This window comes from Nestor notabilis, unplaced genomic scaffold (genome assembly GCF_000696875.1).
Source record: "Nestor notabilis isolate BGI_N333 unplaced genomic scaffold, ASM69687v1 scaffold5149, whole genome shotgun sequence".
Taxonomy (NCBI): Eukaryota; Metazoa; Chordata; class Aves; order Psittaciformes; family Psittacidae; genus Nestor; species Nestor notabilis.
The window spans coordinates 24,138-46,918 of NW_009944917.1; the positions used below are offsets into that span (position 1 = coordinate 24,138).

General features: G+C 41.1%; 1 protein-coding gene across 1 annotated transcript in view; it reads left to right on the forward strand.

The window, feature by feature from the left end:
* The window catches only part of HIVEP1 (human immunodeficiency virus type I enhancer binding protein 1), a gene marked incomplete at its 3' end in the record, with an annotated part of 79,593 nt that overhangs the window by 23,764 nt on the left and 33,048 nt on the right, over nt 1–22,781 (forward strand). Inside the window, exon 2 of the mRNA XM_010022641.1 lies at nt 4,515–4,568. Coding sequence (XP_010020943.1) covers nt 4,515–4,568 — 54 coding nt within the window. The remainder of the gene's footprint in view (nt 1–4,514; nt 4,569–22,781) is intronic.

Below are 22,781 nucleotides of genomic sequence, written 5' to 3' on the forward strand. Positions count from 1 at the left end.
GTTAAATGCTCGAACATACAACGCTAGCCTTTCAGGCAAGATACGAGCTCGTATTTCTCAGTTTTGATGAAGTAGCCTGTCTTAGCATCCAGTATGTTGTAAATCTGCTGATTTTCCACTTACCCATAAACAGAGTATGTGAGATGGAAAAAAATAAAAGCAAGGTTCTTTTTATTTTTTTAGAGCAGAAGCTTTGTGTTTTCAACAAGAAGCCCAAAACCCCCTTTTGATAGTGATACAGGCACGTGCAAATGTGTACAATGAAAAATATTAATGTTTGGGCATTTTGCATGAGCTTAATGAGCACTTCTCACCCTCCACTTCCATATAAGCTTTCCTGGTCGCTTAGAAGTAATCCTGTCTTCCTCAGTGACTGCTTCACGGTTCCTGTGTGTGTTGTTGCTCTACGAGGTGACTTGTTCCGCAGGACGAAGTCATCCCATTACACTGGCATGGGGGCTCTCTTGAGCAAAAAAGGTATAGAAAAAACCTAAAACAAAACCCCCAAACAAACCCACAAATGTAAGATTTCTTTTACTCCAGCTTAAATTGCTGTCAGGAGTTACTGGTTTCATATTTTGCAAACCTCATGCTTTTCAGTATTTCTGCTTTCCTTTGCTGAAATACTGAACCCTTTATTTTTCTTCCTTAACTGACCATATAAATAAGGCCTTTAAAGTTTTTTCTTGAAAATCCTTAATGTATTTCTGATACACATAAACATGTTACGGTTTGTGTATGTTGGTATGCTTTTATCTTAACAAAAAAGGTAAATATCTTTCTAAACTACACTGTATTTGTGGTGTAATTAAAATCTGTGAGGTGAATCTCAGTGAAGATCAAAAATAGAGAGTGTAAAGCTGTTGAAAAATCTGGTTTATTTTATTGTTTAAAAACCCACCACAGCACCACCGTATCTAACTCAGACTCTTGGTATCCATTTAATGATCTAGCACAGCAGGAGGCGTGTAAAACAAGAAACATGTATTACAGCATGCCAGTCTCCTTCCTCGTGTTCCTAAAAAGCACAGTGATGTTACATATTTAAAACCCCGAGGAATTTGATGATATTTCCACACAGCAGATACCTGCTGGGAGAGCTTTGTTGGACAGTAATGTTGAAGAGGTATAATAATGGAAGCCATTGCACCCATGTTGTTTCATCTTATTTAACGCACATGAACACATGTATATATATAAAAAAATATATATAAGCCATATATATATATATAGCCATAAATATGTTTTATAAATGAATACACACATATTAAAGAAACCTATTATGATATTACCTGACTTTTGCTTTTTTGTACTATACACCTGCCTGGGTGGTACAAGAGCTGGCTCCGTAGCTTGTTACGCTGATATCTCCTGGAAGCATATATGATGATTTCCTCGTTTATTGCTTTTTCCTTTCATTTGGTGAGAAGTGTCCCATCCTAAATGAGAATGTGTCTGTCACCACAGATGTGGTGCTACTAGATGTGTGCTACTCCAGAAGGCTGTCATTGGGGACATTAGGATAGGTCTTACAGTAGTCAGCATAGGTACTATTCCGTCATTGAATGAAGAGGGTGCCATATCTGCCATGTATTAGAAATTTCCATGAGTTACATTATTTTATCGTAGGAGAAGTAAATAATATTCCAGTGATAAAGAAATGTTTCCTTTTTAAAATTTTCAGATTAGAAGTATCTTCAGTATCACAGATTTAAATCTGAATCAAGTGAGTAATGGATTGGATAATATTATTTGACATTAACAGTGCAGTCTTCAGTTCCTCCTGGGCTTTGCATATGAGTTTTGTGTAATGTATTTTTGCTTATAAGGAGTTTCCAAAGGTGCATACCATTGAGAGAATCTATAATATAATTATGAAATAATACAGCATGTAGTATGTAATTTGCCTTAAAATGTTTCACATATGGCTAATTTAGGGAGGCACGAGAGAAGGAAATTACTGGGTAATCTAAATTTGCTGTTAATTAGCAAGTTATCATCGACATACGTGTAAGTTGTCAGCATTGGGGTGACTGCGTTTTGGTGTCACTGGTGTGAGTGGTTCAAAGCCTGCTCTTCCTGCCTGCTCCATGGAGGTTTGGGATAACCCATTTCTTCCTTCCAGCCTGGAACACAGAGGTTCGTAAGACAGTCATCCATACAGGATCTGTAGATGTAAAATGCAGCAGGCTGGGAAGCAGCTGTCACAAATTTTGTACGGTGGTGGTGAACATGCCTGGGTGTAATAACAAGAGCAGGTAGCTCTGTGCTATGGGTCGTTCCAAGGATGTAGCCCTCAGTGAAACATTTAGGAAGTACACCCATGTTAATATATACCCTGCCTTATTTACAGTCAAAATCAGAAGCAACGCTGGATTTTCCCAGTGTTCACTATGCTTAAAGGTGTCCTGCCTAGAGATACCTCCACAGGTATGAAGACGTATATGCAGCAAATACAACCTACTGGGGGAAGGAAACACATCAGGGGATGCAGGCAACTTTCTGACTGGGTACCAAGCACATGTTTACCTAGTTATTATTTGTGTTATCTGTGGTTCTTTGTTTGGGATTACTCTCTGACAAAGGGGTGGTCATGAATTTCTGATAGAGCTCTTTTTTTAAGAGAGAATTCAGCTAAGGAGATGAAAGTGATTAATCTTTCTGGCAATCTCACCTAGCATGCTTCCAAAATACTTAAGTAATTTTTCTCTATAAAACAGGGTGATGGTGAATTTAAATGCATACATTCCTTGTAGTGTTTATCTGAAATATGCAGATAATTCTTTTAAGAATGAAACTGCAGTTGTCTGTCTACTTAAGTATAAATTTTGGTGACAGATCATTTACATTCTCTCAAGAGATAAACATGTCTTGTGCATTGGTTGTATCTCTAAACAGAGGGGAAATGAGTTTGATAGCCAGTCTATGGTTTTGATTGCTAGTTGCATTTTGGTGAATCCTACAGCTCCATTTACAGGGTTAATTTGTTGAGGTTTATTGTTTCTTGTGTGCTAGTGTATTTCATCCCATGTCATGCAACTTTGTAAATTGCTTATTCCATGACCTTTCTGTAAATCAATAACCTGTGGGACAACAGTATGAGGTTGTTAAGACAGACTTTTCTCTAATAACATTAGTGGCACATATGTATGAAAGATGCTTTGTTTATGTTTCCTCTTATTTTTGCTAGAAATTGTTATTTACAGCCCTTTCTATTAAAAAAAAGGTATAGATACATACAGTATTTCAGCTGTAGCTGAAATCCAGGGAGATGTTAAATACCAAATCTTCAGTGTTTAAAGTAAGCCTGTATAACTGGGTTGGTAAAGAGCTGGTGAAAGGTGGTTCTTTTTTCGAGTTGCTTGTGTTTGTCTTCAGCAGTAAGCCAGTACAAAAGAAACTGTGTTATAAAACTTCCCCTTAAATATATACATCTGTCTCGCTAACCTCAGAGGAAGAAGGAAGAGGTTTGGCGTTTAAAATCGCAGTGGTAAGTCTTTCTCAGAAACTTCATTTGCTCCAGCTCTGGGAGCAAATGAAAAAAAAAAAAAGAGAAATCCAAACCAAAACCAAACAAAAAAAAAGTCTTCACAGGTATTTTGGAAAATGAATAGTATTATCTGAAAGCCATATTCCAAGCTCAGGCCTTGGTCAGACAGGCCATAGTTTGATGTGGAGGTCAGCCTCTCTCAGTACCACTGCTTCTTACCAACACAACCTGAATCCATCCTGAAACCACTCAGAGAACTGTTTGGTCCCCAAAAGAAACAGGTCTCAAGTTTTTATTCCTTCCATTTGCCCCTTTTCTTGCTTCTTGCTCTGCACTTGCAAACATACACACATGCAGAACAAGGCCCTCCCTTCCCACTGGATCTTCTGCACATCATTGGCAGAAATACAGTTGCCTTCCCAACACCGATGTGTCTGGGAGGCAGCAGGTGATCCGTGAAGAACAGGGCGAGAGTAAAGACTCAAGACCTTTTTTTGCTCCTGCTGCACACGTGGGAATTTTGGTAGCTTCACAGAGGAATAAGCACAGGGCTACTGCTCACCCCCCACCACTCCCATGTGACAGTGCTGGCACCATCACTTCATGCAGCAAATCCTGTTTGTCACTGTGGTTAATGCCCTGTTGTCTTGTTCTAACAGCATTTTTCAAAAATGTATTAAAATACTCTGTAATGCACCATAATACCTATTCCAAAGAGTCCCCTGACTGCATTAATTATTATAGATGGTACAAAGCTATGGTGGGATTAGCTATTGGCTGCAGATCCAATGCCAGTGCTTTTCTTTCTGCAGTTCCGTGTAATTTAACATGTGAATAGCCTTGCTAGTAAAACATGATAAAATTTTATATGGCTGTATTGCTCATAATGTAGTGCATATTTATGTGTGAATGGCATCACTCATAAAAAGGAACAGATAGTTCAAGACAGATTTCAGTAAACGACTTTCTAAAATCTTATGGGTTTTTATATAAGTATTTTAATAATGACTTCTCTTTTTTGCAGACAAAATTGAAGAAGCACAAAAACAACTTAATGGAACAGAAGACCAACAGAGAGGTAATGAACAAACCCAAAAAATGAAACGGAAAAACCTCATTGCCATTCCAGAGGCTGATCTAAAGCCTTCCTGCATCAGTGAAAAGACTCCACTGGGCTGAGCACTGGATGAGGCCCCAAGCATGTCTGTCTGCAGACCAGAGGCTGTGTCTGTAACACCCCAATTTCCTGAGACACAAAAGCTTTGTTTTAACCACTCAAGTAGCTGCCTTGACCTTGATGAGACTGCTGAAGCTGTAGTACTAGAGATGTGCACGAGTTATTGACTGTAGTGTGTGCTAACCGTTGGCTCATTATGTGATTTACCTAATCGTTAATAACCATATTTGGTTTATGGCAAGCACAATATGTGATGGTTCCTAACAGATGTTGAAGGGGGATTGATCATTACAGGTTATTTTAAGAAACAGATGACCTGTGACAGACTAAATCCGTGTGTTAGAGCTTAGAAAGCTGGTGGAAAGTCATTGCATTTCAAGGCTGGCTGAGTCCAGAGGTGCCTGTTTGGTTGTGTGATAAAGCTCTTCCTCTTCTGCACACCCACAGAGATGCTCAGAGAAGGGGATGGGGGTGAGCAAGCAATATTTTGCTGGGCTACTACCAAGCCCTTCATGGAAGAGCCATGAAAGGTCCATCTCCACATGCCTGGAGAAGCACAGGAGCAGAAATCCGTATTACAGACTCAGGCAACGCGACCCTGTCCAGACCCCTCGCAGGGCTGTCCCTGCAAAGCCTCAGCCCCAGTGTCTGGGTGTGAAACCCATCCCCATGAGCCGTGGGGAGCAGCTCTCCAAGTTGCCTCCTGGACTAAAGGGGTTGCCAGCTGGGGGTGTGGAACACATAAGGGCAAGAGCTTTTGGGCATTGCACAGGATTTATTGTGGGGTGTTTCGGGGAGGAACCAAAGGGAGGACAAAGGAGGATTTAGGATATTTGGGCAGTAATAAGAGTGGGATAAGGGAATAAAAAGGTTCATGTGTGTAAAGAGACAGCTGGTCAGGATGCTCGCCTGATGACGCCCTGCATTTCACCAGCACAGTCTGTCCTGTCTCCTTAATAAGCTCCACCTTCAACTGTTTTCCAGTAAAGAACTCTTTATTCCTTGTGAGTATGGGGGGCACAGCAACTGGAGCGAGTGTGGGTGTGATGCTAGCAAAGGTAATGCCAGAAGAGCCAGTGAGTAGGTGAAGCGGGATGGGGGCCAGGATGGGTTTGGGGGTCTTGAAGGGCTACCTCTGGGTATGAGAGCATCTGTGTGTCCTTAGGGGCAAGAGCACAGGAGGGCAGCTGTAAGGACCAAAGGAGTCCTAGACAGCTCTGTCCACATTTGCAATGGTCTGTACCAGCAACTGGAGTGGGGCTGCAGCCCTGGGGGCTCATATGTGCAGGTGCAGCAGCCTGGCAGACTGCCGTCCAGGGGTGGCTGCTGGGGCCACTGAGTTTCTGAGCCCAGCTGCTGGTGAGGTCTACCTTGGACATGGTGATACATTCCCACTAATGGACCTCTGCCCTGCTCAGGTGGATCAGGGAGCAGGATGAGTGTCAGCGTGAGTGCTCAGAGTGTCTGTCTGGCATCTGTATGTCCAGCTATATGTGTATATATGTATGTATGTAAATATGCATGTAATGTATATGTGTGCTGTGTGTGCATGTCCCTGTCGGGAAGACATTTTTAGCCTTGCTATTGGTTGAAACTGGGGGCATGGAGCAGCAGCAGCAGCAGCCTCCTTTCTCTTGAGCTACTGGATTTGGCATGAGGTATTTTCCTCTAACAGCATCCTGCATCAGTGCTTTGTCTTTTCTGGGTAGGCATTTACCTTTCCTGTAGGAGCTGTCCTACTGGCCTATGACACATCTTGAACAGTGCTGTAAATTGTTGATGCTCTGTCCTGGAACCAAAGTTTATTATCTTTTGAAACTATGAACTTCAAAACTTTTTGAGGATCAGAGAAGAAATACCCAATCAGAACTCAGCAGGTCCATCTGGCCCAGAATTCGGTCTCCAACAGAGGCAATAGGATGTACTGTTTAAGGACAGCAAATAAGCCTGGCCACTTTCTTTAGTCCATTCTCCTCATGCTGTTCACAGACATTGGATTAGGGATGTCTGCCTCATCCTTTTGCTTCCTAGACATATATGGTGCTGTTACCCATGAATCCTTTTGATTAAATGTTGTCTGCATCCAGTTTTCTGTGACAGCAAACTGCAGAAGTTCCCTACCAACCACAGTAAAAAGTACATCATTCTTTCTTTTTTTTTTCTTTCTCAATTTTCAACAGGTGTCCCCCAGTTCAGCCATTGTGGGATTTGTTAAATAGCAGTTCTACAGTCACCTTATCCACTGCCTTCATGATTTTATAAATCTTGTCTGTATCTCTCTCCACTTTCTTTTCTCCAAACTTCATGACTGTTTAGTTTTTCAAGGGAAGGTTTGTTAGAAACTCTCTTGTCTGCACACCAAGACTGTGATGTTGCTCTATGTATTTGTAGAAGGTGGAAGAGAGGAAAAAGTGGTTAGATGGTAACAGTGACCCTTCAGACATTTATAGAGACAGAGACTTTTAAACAAACTAAATTTACCTTCTACTGAATAGTTTTGATATAGTTTTGTTTAGTGGAGAGTAGCTCTAAACATAAACAGCTTGGCACATCAATCATAGCTGTTTGCTCTCTTTGTCTTGCAGAGGTAGTATTGCTTTGGATCACTTTTTGTGATAGACATGTCGAAGCTAAAGACCTGCTTTCAGGTGTTTGTTCTCACACATGGCCCAGTAACACCTTTGCACAAAGGAGGAGAAATTCTCTAGCGTAAACTTAAGAACGTACTCTGAAAAGGATGGGGCTGCGAAGATTTATGTGGTGGTAGCACTCAGCTTTCAGCATCTCAGAATTGGAGATCATTGCTTAATCTTTGGTTTCTAACCTAAATTCATATGGGTGGCAATTGAAAAATTAAGTTTTTACATGGAAAATTGATAGGTAAATAACTGGGATAATAAAGTTACTCTTTACAAATGAAAAATGTCCTCTGCCCTTTTTTTCCTTAGGTTTCTTAAATGTCTGAGTAGATAGATTTCTTGGTAATATGAAGTAAACAGAATGATTTACTTGAAGCTTTAGAGTCTGAAGGCCACTGAAGAAATAAAATACATATTTTAAGCCAAACAAGTAAACAAAAATGTGCACATATTCGCATAAGTTATTTTAAATCACAGTCCAGTTACACAGATTCATGTGAAGTATGGTTATATATCTTCCCTCTTTGTTCATTTATTTTGTCTTTCAGTTCATCTAGATCACTTTAGATTTGTTTATTTCCTGTCTGAAATGAATAGGGAATATAATTTTGTGGAATTTATCACAACTACTGCTCTGTCAGTAGCAGAGCTGTCAGTGGCACAGCGTATTTGCAGGAAGGAATTTTTCATCAGTTTAATCATGCTGGGTTTCTGCTGACTAGCATTGTGCACTGAGCAGTCATAACTTTATTACATGTGTGGGTTTTAAGTTAAATTTAATTGACTACAAAAAGGTACGTGTTTAACACCTCACTTTGCCATTAGTGTAGTAATCCAATTAAGTGCAAATTGAAATAGGACTCTATTAAGCACAGAAGAGACAGTAAAACGGTTTTCAAGTTTGCAGATTTCGGTTATTTAGTATGAAGTTTCAGCTGGAAGACCTACTGTTATTTTTTTGGAGTGGTAGTCCACAAATGCATTCAGATTATGACTATTCAAATGGCCTGCCACTGAGACCAGAAACGTGTTTGTTAGGGGCCATGCTCACCTTCCTGCTCAGTGAGTGTGTAAGGTGGGTTGTTCTTGTGTCATTAAGTTTTCTCTTAACTGCCCAATTCTGCTGTGAATTTTCAGTAGGAGAAGCTGTGCTTTTCTTTATGTTTGATGATGTCTCCCAAGGCTGTTCTACACCTTGGGTCTGCTCCTGCTTTGAGGTTGAATTTCATCAGGTACAAGAGTTTGTCAGTGTGACACAGAGGACTTGCTCCCAGCGAGTGCCCCATGTGGTGTTCTTTAAGAGCCTGGAAGGGATGGTGAGCTTGCACTACAGAAAATTTCTCCTTGAGAAAGCAGTGAAAGCTGTATTTGATGTGGAACCCAGTGGGTATCATTGGCTGGAAGGCAGTCAGACAAATATGACTGCTTTATCTTTGATCTACTGCTGGTCGTCCTCCTTAGAAAGCCATCCCAAGAAAGTCTTCTCTGTCTTCTCCCTTCCAGACTGGTAAGGTCAAGTCCTTTTGGGTCCTTGTGATTACTGTCTCTGGGGGACTTGGTCATCCCCAGAGCCAGTTCAGCCACTGAAGGCCTATATGAAGTGCTGTAAGCATTTGTTTTCTTCTTTATGCATTGCAGCAGTTCTCTGCCTATCACAGCAGTCTGGGTCCTACGTACATCAGCTCCGCCAGCGCCATCACTGCATTCTTTAGGACTGGTTATCTCCAGAGCTGGCACCAGCAATACTAAGACCGCTGCCTAAATCTCTATCTCTGCTTTTGAAACTGTTCTTGGAACTAAAGTTTGTGACTCCAACAACACTAAGATTTGCCATAAAATGAATGATAGATCCCCAAAGTGCCATCTCATGGCCTGATACATGTTCTGCATTGCAGGCCAATCCTGGTGTTGGGTTGTCTGGAGTACTATTCTGGACTCAACTACATCATTTAAGATAACTGCTTCTTGCCATGTCACACCCAAAAGGATCAATAATCTACTAGATCAGATGGAAGATGGATTTGCTCATTCTACTTCTCAGTCATGGCAAAAGCTGTGTCTCAGAGTATAAGGTGTTCTGAGATGGTCTGCGGACATGTGTGTTCCTCAGCCTCATTGCAGTTTAGACTAGCAGACTGTCATGGCTCCTTCCAGGTATGAATTCATCCCTCTGACTAAGCTGCTCTTCTTATTTAATCAAGTTTTTGACTTTCTTTAATGTCATGGTTTAACCCCAGCCCCAGACAGCTGCTTGCTCACTCTCCTGCAGTGGGATAGGGGAGAGAATTGGAAGGGTAAATGTAAGAGAAAAAGGTTGAGGTAAAGGTGAAAGAAAAGCAAACCAAGGAATACCTTTACTACTTTCCATGGTCAAACAGTGTTCAGCCATCTCCAGGAAAGCAGGGCTCCGTCATGTGTAATGGTTACTTGGGAAGATAAGCACTATCACTTCGAACATTCCCCTCTTCCTCCTTCTTTCCCCAGCTTTATTCCATACCATATGTTGAACATGACACCATACGGTGTGCAGTATCCCTTGGGTTAGTTGGGGTCAGCTGTCCCGGCTGTGTCACCTCACAGCTGCTTGTCCACCCCAAGTCTGCTCACTGGTGGAGTGGTGTGAGGAGCAGGAAAGGCTTTGGCTCTGTATATGCACTGCTCAGCAGTAACAGGAACATCTCTGTGTTACCAACACTGTTTCCAGCACAGATCCAAAACATTGCTCTATACTAGCTACTATGAAGAAAATTAACAGTATCCCAGCCAAAACCAGTGCATGCAGGAGAAGGGAAGGTGGGTAGACCATACCTATTTCTTCTATAGTTAGAATTTTAAACAGCTTACTGATTGTCACTGCAAGCTGTATGCAGTATAACAATTCCATCCTGAACTCAGACTTCTGGTCCCCCAATGCCATGCAGGCATCTGCCAGTCTCCTCTCCAGATCTCGTCCCAGGACTGGCAGGTGTCTGTCCAGCTTCAAGGAGAAGCCTGTTTTCAACCTATGATTTTAGGGATCAGAGGCTTTGTATTACCTGCTGCCTCAACTGTTGCAGCTGTTTCTACTCAGACAAAGCATGGGGAGATATACCTTTTGAACACCAGCTTTCCTTCAAGGTCTATGCTGCAGAGCATGGACAGGAGGATCCATGTTCTGGTGGTCCTTTTAGTTAACAGCACTGCTGGTCTCACCTACAGAAAAGATGATGTCCTAAATAGCAGAAAGAAAAATGCTGTCAGTTAAGTTTCAGGTTGGTGCATTATGTTGGTCCCCTCCGGTTTACCAATTCTGATAGAGTGAGTACTCAATTTGGAGTATGCACTTGAGCTGAAGGGATCAGGTCTGTACTTAAACTGTGTTAAAGTCTATTTAGCACCTCTTTGAGTCTGTCATTTGCCTATCAACCAAGTTGCTGTACTTTCTCACTCCATTGATTTCACACTCCTTAAAGAGCTTTTTCAGTTTCTTGCCTGAGGCAGGAGATGCTTCATGTGGAATTTGAAGATGAAGCTGCGTATTCTGCTGCGTCCTCAGTTTCATATCCTCACCATAGCTCACTTCATGGTCTGTGAAAATGGATATCTAAGTTGTTCTCACTTGTTCCAGAAGCCCAAGCATCTGTGACAGCTCTGTCTTGATAGTTTGTCCCTAGGATGGTATCAGAATTTCACTCAGATCAGTTCTCTTTCCTGAGTCTTGTCCTTTGATACTAGTAGTGCCCTCTTCATTGGCATCCCAAGATGCAGAAACATTGTTGGCAGGCCAAGAATTCTGTCCAACTTGATCAGTGGTTGTTTAAATGGCAGCAGGCTCTGTTGGTATTTACTGAGCAACCACCAAGACAGAACCATTCAAAACTCTGGTTTGGACTCCAGCAAGGTCCAAGCAACTTCTGGGATGCTGTTGAATAAAGAGCTTTATTTCCAGTCTCTGTCACGGGGCAACCTAAAGCCTCTGTCTGCACTTCAGTGGTTACTGATCTGACACTGAAGCTGTAAGGTTTACACAGCATTTGGTAGGGTCACTGCATGCAGGATTCTAAGACTCTCCTTTCGCCTGCTTAGGTCCATGTATAGCTGTGTGAAACCACCCGTCGTGTGAATGTACATTTGAGCTATCCTGCAAAGAGAGGAAGGGTAAGAAAGGAGAGATTATCTTTCAGCAGCAAATATTCTCCAAGATGCACAATCCACATGCACATATGTTCTCCTCCCACACTTGCAGTCCCTTCAAAGTAGTGTGTTGGCATGGAGGAGAAGCAACTGAAATTAAACGCCCTTTACCTTGTTTGCCCATCTGCTGGTTTTTTTAACTGGAATATTATTTTCCTAGTAAATCTAATAGTGCTGAGATTTAGGTGAGGAAGTTGGTCATTATAAGTGGACGTATGAGATTTCAGTTCAGAAATGTAGGTTATGCTGCAGATTCTTGGTAGACGTATTTTGTATCTTCAGAGTCCTTCCAAACCCTCCCTACTTTATCATCCCGCTTGTTAAGTGAATGGATGTTATTGACAAAATTGAGGGAGTTTCAAATGCATGATGATAAGTATACCAGCTTTCTCCACAGATAAATAAGACATTGCATATATCTTACCTTAAAGATTGGTGCCCTTTTTATGTTGCCATGTCCCAGCTTACAGACGACTCTCATCGGCCTGCCATCTGGCCTCAGAGGAGCAGCCAGGTCCCTCTCCTTCTCTCCCCTTCCCGCAGGCATTCCTGCTCGGGCTTCCCTGCCCCCGCTTCCTGCCACTGCACACCTCTCTGCCAAAAAGCAGGCGGGAGCACTGCGTGCTGGTGGTATACCCTGCTCCCTAGGTCATCAGCTGTGGTCAATACTGTATTTTTTCATAGAAGGGAAATAGGAAACTGAATGGGAAGGGAAGAGATAAAAAAAAACCCCTGGAAATACGACACTAAACAATTTAAGCATTTTGATTTACTGGCTTTGAGTGACCTCATCCTCCACAGATGTTTCCCTTAATTTTCCCTGTAAGTTTGAAAGCATGTGAGCTTTCTGGATTCTTTGCTGCCGTGGTACCCACATACTGTCATTAGTCAAAAACATTTGATTTCCATTTTGTATTTGTAGGAAACCGTGCCATATTTTTGGGGCAAGACATGTAACCAAGATCCAAAGTTTCATTTGATTCTTTTCATCTTTCTGTCCTTATCTCTAGCAACCATATGGCTAGAAATACAGTCACTCTTAAATGGAAGTGGATAATCTTCAATAGCTGCAAGTTACAGTAGTGTCCTGTTTGCGACTTAACGCTGGTGAGAGGATTAGCTTGCCTTTTCATTTTTCTGTTGGCATACACCAGAGCTACCTATCTTTTCGTTTCCAAATGTTCAAAACTCCAAGTTAGCAATGATATTTTATGCAGTTCATTTGTGCATTTTCCTGATGTCTGACTTCATAAAGTGTATCTACATTAAAATATGTCAATACCTGTATCTGGGAGGTAATTTATTTGAATTGTTCTCTGTATCTCAATCTATAAGGCTTTAAATCAAGACTGAACTATCTTTCTAAAATATTTATGGCAGCTAAGGCAGCCGAGATTGGCTTGATGCAGGAACTGTTTGTGTCTGTAGCTCATGTCATAGCGGATCTCACATTTTCATAAAGTCCCATCTATTCTTAAAATCTCTGGTGTTTTCAGATTGAGAGAACATTGCATGCTGCTAATAACAACAGTGACAACTTGAAAGGTCCTTTCTGTCTTCAGGCACATTCAGTGCAGGGTTTGTGCTCACTGAGGACAGTGAGAAAACTTCCCGACTTCTGTGGGAGCAGGAATAGTCTCTGATATCATTTCACTTCATTTTTTATTGCTTTCGTCTTCAATAGTTAAGTACATTTTAATGTCCTCATTTTACTAGTGGGGGCAAACGGATCAAAAGGGAGATGTTTACGTGTTCTTTGCTCTGAGAAACAATGTTAGAATATGGGCAGGGAATTTTTCTGGCTCCCGTAAACCTCCTGGGTTGTGAGTCAATGTCTGTATCTGTTATTTCTATTTTAATTTTCTTTGGTTAGTACATTTAGTTTAGACTACTAGCAGCTGAAATCTGCTTGGTAAATCCACTGCTGGTGCTAGACATAGCAAGAGCTGGTATTGTTTTGACAGGCAGACAAACAGATTTACAGTTTTAAATGGAACATTTCATCCGTTGGAGCTATTATGAGAACTGGGTTAAAACATTAATGGGATGCGTAAGTAATAGCATTTTGACTTTTCCTGACAAGTCTAGCAAATTTTTTTGATTGACAGTTCAGCAAAAGAGATTCCAACCTGCAAGTGACATTTGCAAAGGGACATTGTGCAAATGATTATAAAACAATTGCTGAAAAAGCATCTCCCTGATAGTAAATGGCAAGTGGCTGTTCCAAATCACGGGACAGTATGTTGTTAAATCAGTGGCTATGTTTTCAGGATTGTAACGTTTTTATCTTGACCCGGATTTAACGAATAGAAGGATTTCTTGCACGTTTCTAGAATCTGAGGCCAGAACAGGCTCAGTTTTGTGGTGGGACGATGCTGAGCTAACAAACTAGCTAATTGGAGAGGCATACCTACACGTGTGTAGTAAATGCAATAGATTGCTAATTTTAGTTGATGTGAGGCGGGAGCGAGCCAGTTGCTGAAATGCAAAAATTTTTATTTGTGAGTTTCCTTATAGTCTGCCTTCCGTTTGAGCAATGAGTGGGGGTTTTTCATACTTTCTGGATACTCCTTTAGCTCAGGGAGTTGTTAGTTTCCTTTGGTCTCCTTCTGCATAGAAAATATGATACATAAATGGATGGTGAGTTAGATACCACTCTCTGGTAGCTGTATCCTTGTAGGCTGACCTGGATGGAGTCTTTCATAGGAATTTCCTAAAAAGGTGATCGTGTGTATGTGTGAGAGGATAAAAAGAGAGACTGAGCATGTCTGTGGAAAAGGGCAAGCGAGGCTGGGAAAAGGAAAGAGCTCTGAGTAGCTCAGAGCTGTCAGCATTGAGGACCTCCCATTGATGCTGAAATAAACCTACCCCGGGGGAGATCATCCTTCCCACCTCCACCATGCCAGACCTACCTGAGCTTCCACTGTTAGAACATTCCTAGATTTCCATCTAGATTTCCATCAAATCACCTAACTTCTGCTTTTGTCATGTTCACAGCCCCATTTAGTCCTAAAAGAAAGACCTGCTGTGTAAGACTTCCTATTTGCTTTGCCAGAACTCCTGTTCCTTTATCTATTTTAGATAGTACACTTGTTAGGTGTGAGCTCTTTGCTGCTTTTCATTTCTCTTCAGTTGCTACAGGCAGTATGGAAATTGCTCCATTTGATCCCTGCTTTTCAAATGGAAGATTATGTTAAAGAAATGCAGAGAATATGACTAAGGAGCTTGTTCTGTTTCAACATCATTATGGGCAAAGATAGGTTAGTTAACATCTTGTTCCTTTGCTTTCTGCTTGTAACCCTCAGACTCATGTTTGGGAATTTTACATTCAGTATCTCATCTGACCAGATAGCAGTTGCTCTTTGCTGATAACCCTGCAACTGGTTGCTGTTTCATGAGCCATTCTATAATTCTGTTTTAATGGCCTTTCTTCTTCTGTGTGTTAGAACTAGCTCTAATGATTTACTAGCCAAATCCTAACTTCCCAGTAACAATTGATAATTACAAATGGATTATTTAGAATCATAGATCGTAGATTAGTTAGGGTTGGAAAGGACCTTAAGATCATCTAGTTCCAACCCCCCTGCCATGGGCAGGGACACCACACACTAAACTATGTCGCCCAAGGCTCTGTCCAGCCTGGCCTTGAACACTGCCAGGGTTGGAGCATTCACAACTTCCTTGGGCAACCCATTCCAGTGCCTCACCACCCTCACTGTGAAGAACTTCTTCCTTAGATCTAACCTAAAGTTCCCCTGTTTAAGTTTGAACCCATTACCCCTTGTCCTACCACTACAGTCCCTAATGAAGAGTCCCTCCCCAGCATCCTTGTAGGCCCCCTTCACATATTGGAAGGCTGCTATGAGGTCTCCACGCAGCCTTCTCTTGTCCAGGCTGAACAGCCCCAACTTTCTCAGCCTGTCTTCATACGGGAGGTGCTCCAGCCCTCTTATCATCCTCGTGGCCCTCCTCTGGACTTGCTCCAACAGCTCCATGTCCTTTTTATGTTGAGGACACCAGAACTGTACACAATACTCCAAGTGAGGTCTCACGAGAGCAGAGCAGAGGGGCAGGATCACCTCCTTTGACCTGCTGGTCACGCTTCTTTTGATACAGCCCAGGATACGGTTGGCTTTCTGGGCTGCAAGCGCACCCTGAAGACGGCTCATGTCGAGTTTCTCATCAATCACCACCCCCAAGTCCTTCTCCACAGGGCTGCTCTGAATCTCTTCTCCGCCCAGCGACTGTTCATAACATTGCCTGCATTGGGGGAAGATTTCCAGATGTCCCCAAGGTATTTTACTTCATTTCTGGAAACATACTTTTTCTAACTCGTTATCTTTAACAGCTTTATTCTCACATGGATAACTGGGTGTGACTGGTTTGTGATTAGGTTTGACTGGGAGCCCATAAATTTGCCTTTGGGGAAGCATCCTGACTGATTTTATGTCTTTGGAGTGCCCGGGAAGGAAGAACTTCTCAGGCTGGGATTGCTTGTGATGTTAGTTATCATAATGTTGTCTCTCCACCTGCTCATAGTCGATGTGCTTTATCTTAACAGCACTCAGGCAGTGATTACTTTTCTTAGTTTAGTATTAAGGCTTCTGCGTAGATTAGGAATACAGAGTTGTTAAGTGGCTGCAATGCAGAGCCAATGCATAAACTCCACAGGGCTACTTAGCATAGCAAATAGTTTTAATTTCTTTTCAGCATATTTAAAATACCGTAGTATATGCCTTTGCTGAATGTTTATATAATGACATTTTGTGAGACTAGTTTAGGCATTAAACATAGGTTGTGTGGTCTGCGTTTGCTGTACCTGTGTTGCCTTTCCTCTGTCTTTCAATGAAGAGCTCAAGTCCTGTAAAACTTTACAGTGGTTCAGCCTCTGCTGGTTTCTTGCAAACATAATGGTGGCAAATCTCGATCAGTATCAAATGTCATGTTTCATTTAATGTGTTTCATGCTGGGCAGGAAATTAATTCTTTTTAGGGAAAAAAAATCCATTTCACTTCAGAGATTTTCAGATGTGCTGAAATGTTGCATTTGATTCCTGTTGACATGCAGATGTTGGCATTTCTTAGCTGCTGCTCTAGTGTTGCCTCAGTGGTCAGATGTTTGTGGCTGTTTGATCTTCATGGTCTTCCTCATCAAGCACACTGTTTTTATGGCTAAAAATCTGCTGATTGTTACTTTCTTTGCTTGAGCCAAGAAGTTAAATGCACCAAATCAGACCAACCTCTCATAAATAAGATTGTTCTTGGTCTTGTTAGCATAGGGTAGTTATGTCCTTACACCCCATCAGGAGTCTCACTGTCAAGATAGTTTTGATGTGAGTAGCCATGACTTGAGAAGATGCCATCAGAAAGGCAGCCCCAGACTACAATGTGTCATTTACTCTTTACTTATCCCACGGCCAAAGAAGAGTTGGCAGGCTCTCACATCTGGGATGAAACTCTTATCACAGAGGAGCTTCCTGGTGAGTCCAAGCTGTGTGCCTCGGGGCGAAGGTGTCTTGCTTACCTTGTGCTAAAATGTTGTTGCACAATATATAATGCTAATCCTCTCTGCCCTTGCTCATGGTGCCACCGTATTTCATCTAGTTGTGAGGACTAGCTCCGAGTACACCTGTGTGGCTTCACCTTTAAACCTGTCTTTTCCTGTATCACTTACTAGGATGCATGGAGTCTTGATTCTTGGGGAAGAACCTTTCATGTTTATTACCTTCAAAGTGACAGTTCAGTCCTGTTTATATATTAGTGGAAACAGTATATTATATAGTTTAAACTTTACCATTTATACTAACCATTATTAAATAGTGTTTGCCTGTTCTGGGCTGTGTGAATGAAAGCATGACCAGGGAGATCAAGGGCAAGGATTATCTTTCCCTACTCAGCAGTCCTTAGACCACTGTTTAGATACTGTGTCCAATTTTGGGGCCCCCAGTGCATGAGGAACATCAAAAACCTGGAGTCAGCTCAGCATTGGAACACCACAACCATCAGGGCTGGAGAACTTGCCCTCTAAGGAGAAGCTGAGGGACAAGGGCTCATTCAGCCTTGAGAAGAGGTGGGGTTTGGAGGGGTATCATGAAGATGGAGCCAGACTCTTCACAGTAGAGCATGGTAGGAGGATGAGAGGCATAGGATTAAGCTGAAACAAGAGAAGGGCAGACTGGCTTGTTCCCTATGAGGACAGTCAAAGAGTGGAATATATGGCTCAGAGAGGCTGTATAGACTCTCTCCTTGGAGGTTTCCAGGACCCTACAGGACAAAGCCTTAAGGACTCTGGTCTGATCCCATAGCTGGCCCTGATTTCAGAAGGAGCTTGGACTTGAGATTTGCTGAGGTCCCTTCTCACATGAATTATCTTGTGATATTACAAAATGCTAATTTTTAAATTTGGGAGACTTAGTGGTAGAGGTACAGGGTATGATTTCTCAGTATACACATCAGTAAACATTTTCTCTACAATTACCTTTAATATATGAACTTGAGATACACTGATTTTATGGGCTTATAGGGTGTGATGGTAGAAAGCATTAAAATTTAATTGACTTTACAAAATGTATACTTTCATTGAGGTTAATGGCGCTACTCAAATGAGTGCTGGTACCACATATTAACATAGATGCACCTTTCTTGGGCTTGTGTTTGGACTTTTTTTTGTGTTTGGACTTTTGCTGGTTGTGTTAATAATGAGAAATTATGCTAATAAAATAGTCATTCCAATATGAAAGCCTGGGGTGAAATGACCCTTGAAAGAGGATTTGGGAACCTCTCTCTTGTTGACAGCCAATGCAATGTCTTTGATGGGTCACATATCAAACCAGAGCTTAGTGTTGTCTGTTAAAAACAGCAAGAAAAATAATTATATGTTTAGAGGCAGTATGAAATCATAAAACCATACTTAACCTTATCTATGCCTTATGGAAGGGTCCGGTATTTGCTGATATTAACAAAAGGACATATGTTGCCATAGATGACACTTGATCCAATCCATATCAGGCTGCTTTAGCCTTTGAATGTCAAATCCCTTCCCTCCCCTTTTTTTAATTAATTAATGTCAATTTGTGTTTTACATAGAGATGAAGTGTTTTTTAAGGATCTGTTCTGTATATGTTTGCATTAGTGTTCTCAGTAACAAAAGCTCTTAAGCATAGATTAAGAGGTTTTCAAACATCACTGCTGACTTGGAATGCTGGCTTGCCTCCTGACCTCTGAGAGACCCCACCCTGTGACCTTCTCAAGAAGTCTGAAGTTATGCATCTGAAATAACACTGTTAAAATTGTTGGTAATTGACTTTAAAATCCTCTCTATTTCTGCTTAAAATTAAGCACGGCGCTTGGGTTAATCTTGGTCAGATCTTTCTGTTGACTGTTGACTGTGACCATTTTCATCATTGTATGTGTGGTTTACATAATTAAGGGTTTATGTTTGGGGGGGGGTTATGTTTTGGAAAAAAATATCATTTTAGGAAAAATATTCATGGCTGTACTTAACATTTAGGAGGCAACATGAAGCTAAGGAGGCAATTCAATAAAAAATGAAAGTTTAGTTATTCCCTGCTGTGTTTAATGTAAGTTCTGGTAGCCTAACATTTGCCAGCCAGACTTATTTCTTTATCTCATAATGATGTTCTTTATTTATGGAAACAGACCCAGTGTGGTGATTCATGAGTGCTTTCAATAGTTTTGGTGAAATCAAAATTAAGTAAATATCAGACAGCAAGAATAAGTTATTTTGAATATCTAAGAACACTGGGAAGCTTAGTTAATCAGCATCAGAACCTTAGTAATGATCATCTTTTCTGAAAACCCTTCCATCCTTGGATCACTACCATTGTTAATTGTCAGAGTAACCTTTTAGCTGTATGTGTAAGAGATCAATTAATATTTAAACACTTTCATAAAAGGATGATCTTACTTGCAGTGCCCTGGGAGCTGATGTACAATTTTAGGACCTAAACTTTAGGCACTTGAATTTGAAAATCTGGTCTTTGTATGGAAGTCTACAGTGATTTTTAAAATTCTGCAACGTGTAGTGAGTGCATGAGATGAAAATGGTGTATTGGACCATAGGGGCAGGTAGTAGTTGCTTGCTCTGTGCTTCACAGGGTAGCACTAAGGGAGAAGCGAGCTTGGTGCCTTGCTTCGGTTCTCTCTTATTTTCTTTCTTCCTTTTTTCTTTTTGAGTGCAAGCATGTAGCTCTATTAGAAGGGAGAGAAAGAGAGTAGGTGTTATATAATAACATGTAGGCTTTGAGACAGGCAGTTCTGGAAGTTATTTCAACAAAACCATTGAGAACATTTTGTCAAGACACTGTTCAGTTCACCAGTAAGTGTTTTGGAAGAAGAAAATCAGATTGCTTATACCTTTCCTTTATTTGTTGTATGAGTTACTCTGCCAGATTGCTATCTACACCATCACATTTGTGTTCTTTTGCTCTACTTCCTGTGCACAGAGCGAAATGCAGCAGAGAAATTACAGGTTAACAAAGTCATGTAAGCATCAGTTTTTCTTGTCATGTTTTGAGTGCAGAATTCATACCGAAGCAAAAGAATTAAATGGAGAATCTCGGTAGCAAAGCAGAACAAAGCCGACCAGGCAAAGCATGAAAGAGATGCTCTGCTGTCCCTGGGATATGAAAAGTGAGGTGCTGAGCACAGTGGCATTGTTACCTCCTCTCTTGGGCTGGGTAACTTAATCCTGTTTGATACAATACAGCTTACGAAAAAGGTATTTTTTAGACATCTGATTGAGGTGACAGCACTTCTCAGCAACGCTACTTCACCACCTGAGAAAAGAGGGAATTACTGCCAACAGATAAGAAGGGCTTTGTGATTGCGGGGGGAGGCGAGCAGAGCGCAGGAGAGAGAAAGAAAAGCAGATAAGTTTCATTTTTATTTCTCCCACACACGCATGAGGATGTTTCTACCTTGTCTTTGTTCGGTGTCAGCTTGTTGATGTGGGTACGTGGCCTTGGCAAGTTATCAAGCTCCTGAAAGTTTGTAGCTCTGAAAGGCGGAGGAGTGTTGAGCGCTATGGGGCTGCTGCTTTCCGCCAGATTCGTTGTTGCCTCTAGAAATACTGATGTAGTTGATCTTCGGGGAAACACGTAGCTGTAGATTAACAAACGTGTGGTGGAATATCTTCAACATAAACTGGGAATGCAAAAGGAAGGCTCACACAGAAGGAACAAGAAGCTAAAAATAAGTAAAGTTGTCAGGGATTCCTTTTTTTTTCTCCAAATATGCTAGAAATGTGGTTCTTAGCAAACAAGAGGTGAATAGTTCCATTAATAATAAGGATTTCTAAATTACCCAGGAGTAAAGTAGAGCAAAGGACTTAAACTACTGTTAAGCCTTGTAAAGCCATTGTCAGTAAAGTACATTTTACAGCATTTTGTAGGTGGGTACATAAAGCAAACCTGCAACTCCATCTCTGGAATCACAAAAGACACAGAGTCACAAATACAAATAAGAAGTTAGTTCTCATGCTTTCTGTAGACTGGAATTCTATTGGTATAGAAATACAGAAGCAGCACAACTAGTGGTTGCAAAGACTGAAGAAAATAACTATTTCTGTATTTAATGCAGTCCATAACTTGCCTTTGTTTATCCTTTTTTGTTTCCTTTCAATTCCCCAAACAACTTTTATGGTTTGCCTTGTGTTGAACAATATTTTTTTTATAGTAAAGCAGTAAATAGATTATGGAAAATTCTGATCTTGTATTCATAACAAATTCATATTTTTAATTGCTTGATTGGTAGATTAGAGATATATTCTCACTTTATGTAAGGCTTCTGTAAGCCACATTACATCTTTCAGCTGTGTCTGTTTCCAGTTCACTAGCATGGTGCAGTTTGAGTGTGTTTGTTCCTCTGCATTATATGGTTGAAACCCAGGAATAGTAGTTATTCAGTATTCTGAGGCATCAGGAAGTAGCATATCATTTGACTGTTCAACTACTGTGATATAAAACTCCCTAGTCTTTTTTGTGCATGCTTGTCTGCATGGATGTTCACAATTCCTGGCACCCTTACCTTCCTAGCTATGCGTAATCTGCCCAGCAGTTCCTGCAGCACTCCGGTACAAACACTGGCAGTGTGATTGGTGTGGAGGCGTGATTGTGATGGGATAAAAGCTGCAGTGTGTGCCTAAAAGGAACCAAATTACTTATGCTCAATTAATGTGACCATGCTTCAGAAGGATCACCAAACCTTGGCTAAAAGCACCTTTTTATATAGCTACCTTGTTATTTTCTCTTTGATTTGTGTAGAATTGTTTTTTGTTGTTAGTGAAGAAAAAAGCAGTTGCAGTAGACTGAATTTTAAAGAAATCACCATTAATGATATTGATCATAACTTATTAGTGTAGGCCACTCGTTTAATTGTGAAGCAACAGAAAGGACAGAACATTGTGATGGAAGACTGCTCAGCTTGGAATATGTTTGAATATGTTAAATATGAATATGTTAAATCAGCTTGGTGATAAAGCAATAAATGCAAAGTTCATTTAAAGGTTAAGTGAGCAATTACTGCAGAAATTTCGTTCTGGATGCACAAGAGGAGCACAAAATCCCCATAACTAGGCTTTGGAGCCAGTAGTTCTGGCAAGGGATTCAGGCATCTCTTTCATGGAACTGCTGAATGTGACAAAACAGGCTCTTACTCTTTAAACTTCCTCTAGTGGGGCTGAGAGAGGAATAGGTCAGGTTCTGCAGAACTTGTACATTTGTCATACGGTATGTGTGATGTGTAGTCTTTAATCTTTCAGTTTGCAAGGAAATCTCCTGAATATCCATTCATCCTAAATGAATATATGTATACAATTAAGTTGGCACCAAGTTGGAAACAGGATTTTGAACTTCCAAGTATCTGGCATTAGCATATAGCTCAATCCCAGCTGGGTTATTCTCTGACATGGAGAAAGTGTAACATCTTGCCTTTCTTTTCCTACTGGTCACTTGCATTCTCTTCAGCTACAAAAGTTTTAGGCATTGCCTGTGTTTCCTTTAAAAGAGAGTTTCAGCCAGGATTCCAGTCAGATGTACACAATGTGTTGGCTTTCCTCCCACAGCAGTATAGAAGCCAGATGGTGTTTCTACAAGAGGATAGTCTTCATGCCACTCAAGACGGGTCCATAGGGTTGATGAGCACTGGGAAGTCTGAGCTTTCTCCACTTTCTTTCTTGTGAAGTTCACTGTGAGAACTCTGTCCCTTTATATGTTGTCTTAGCGCTGTTCTTTACCTAGAAGTGCACATACACACCTCTGTTGCTGAGTAACTTTATGCTAGGT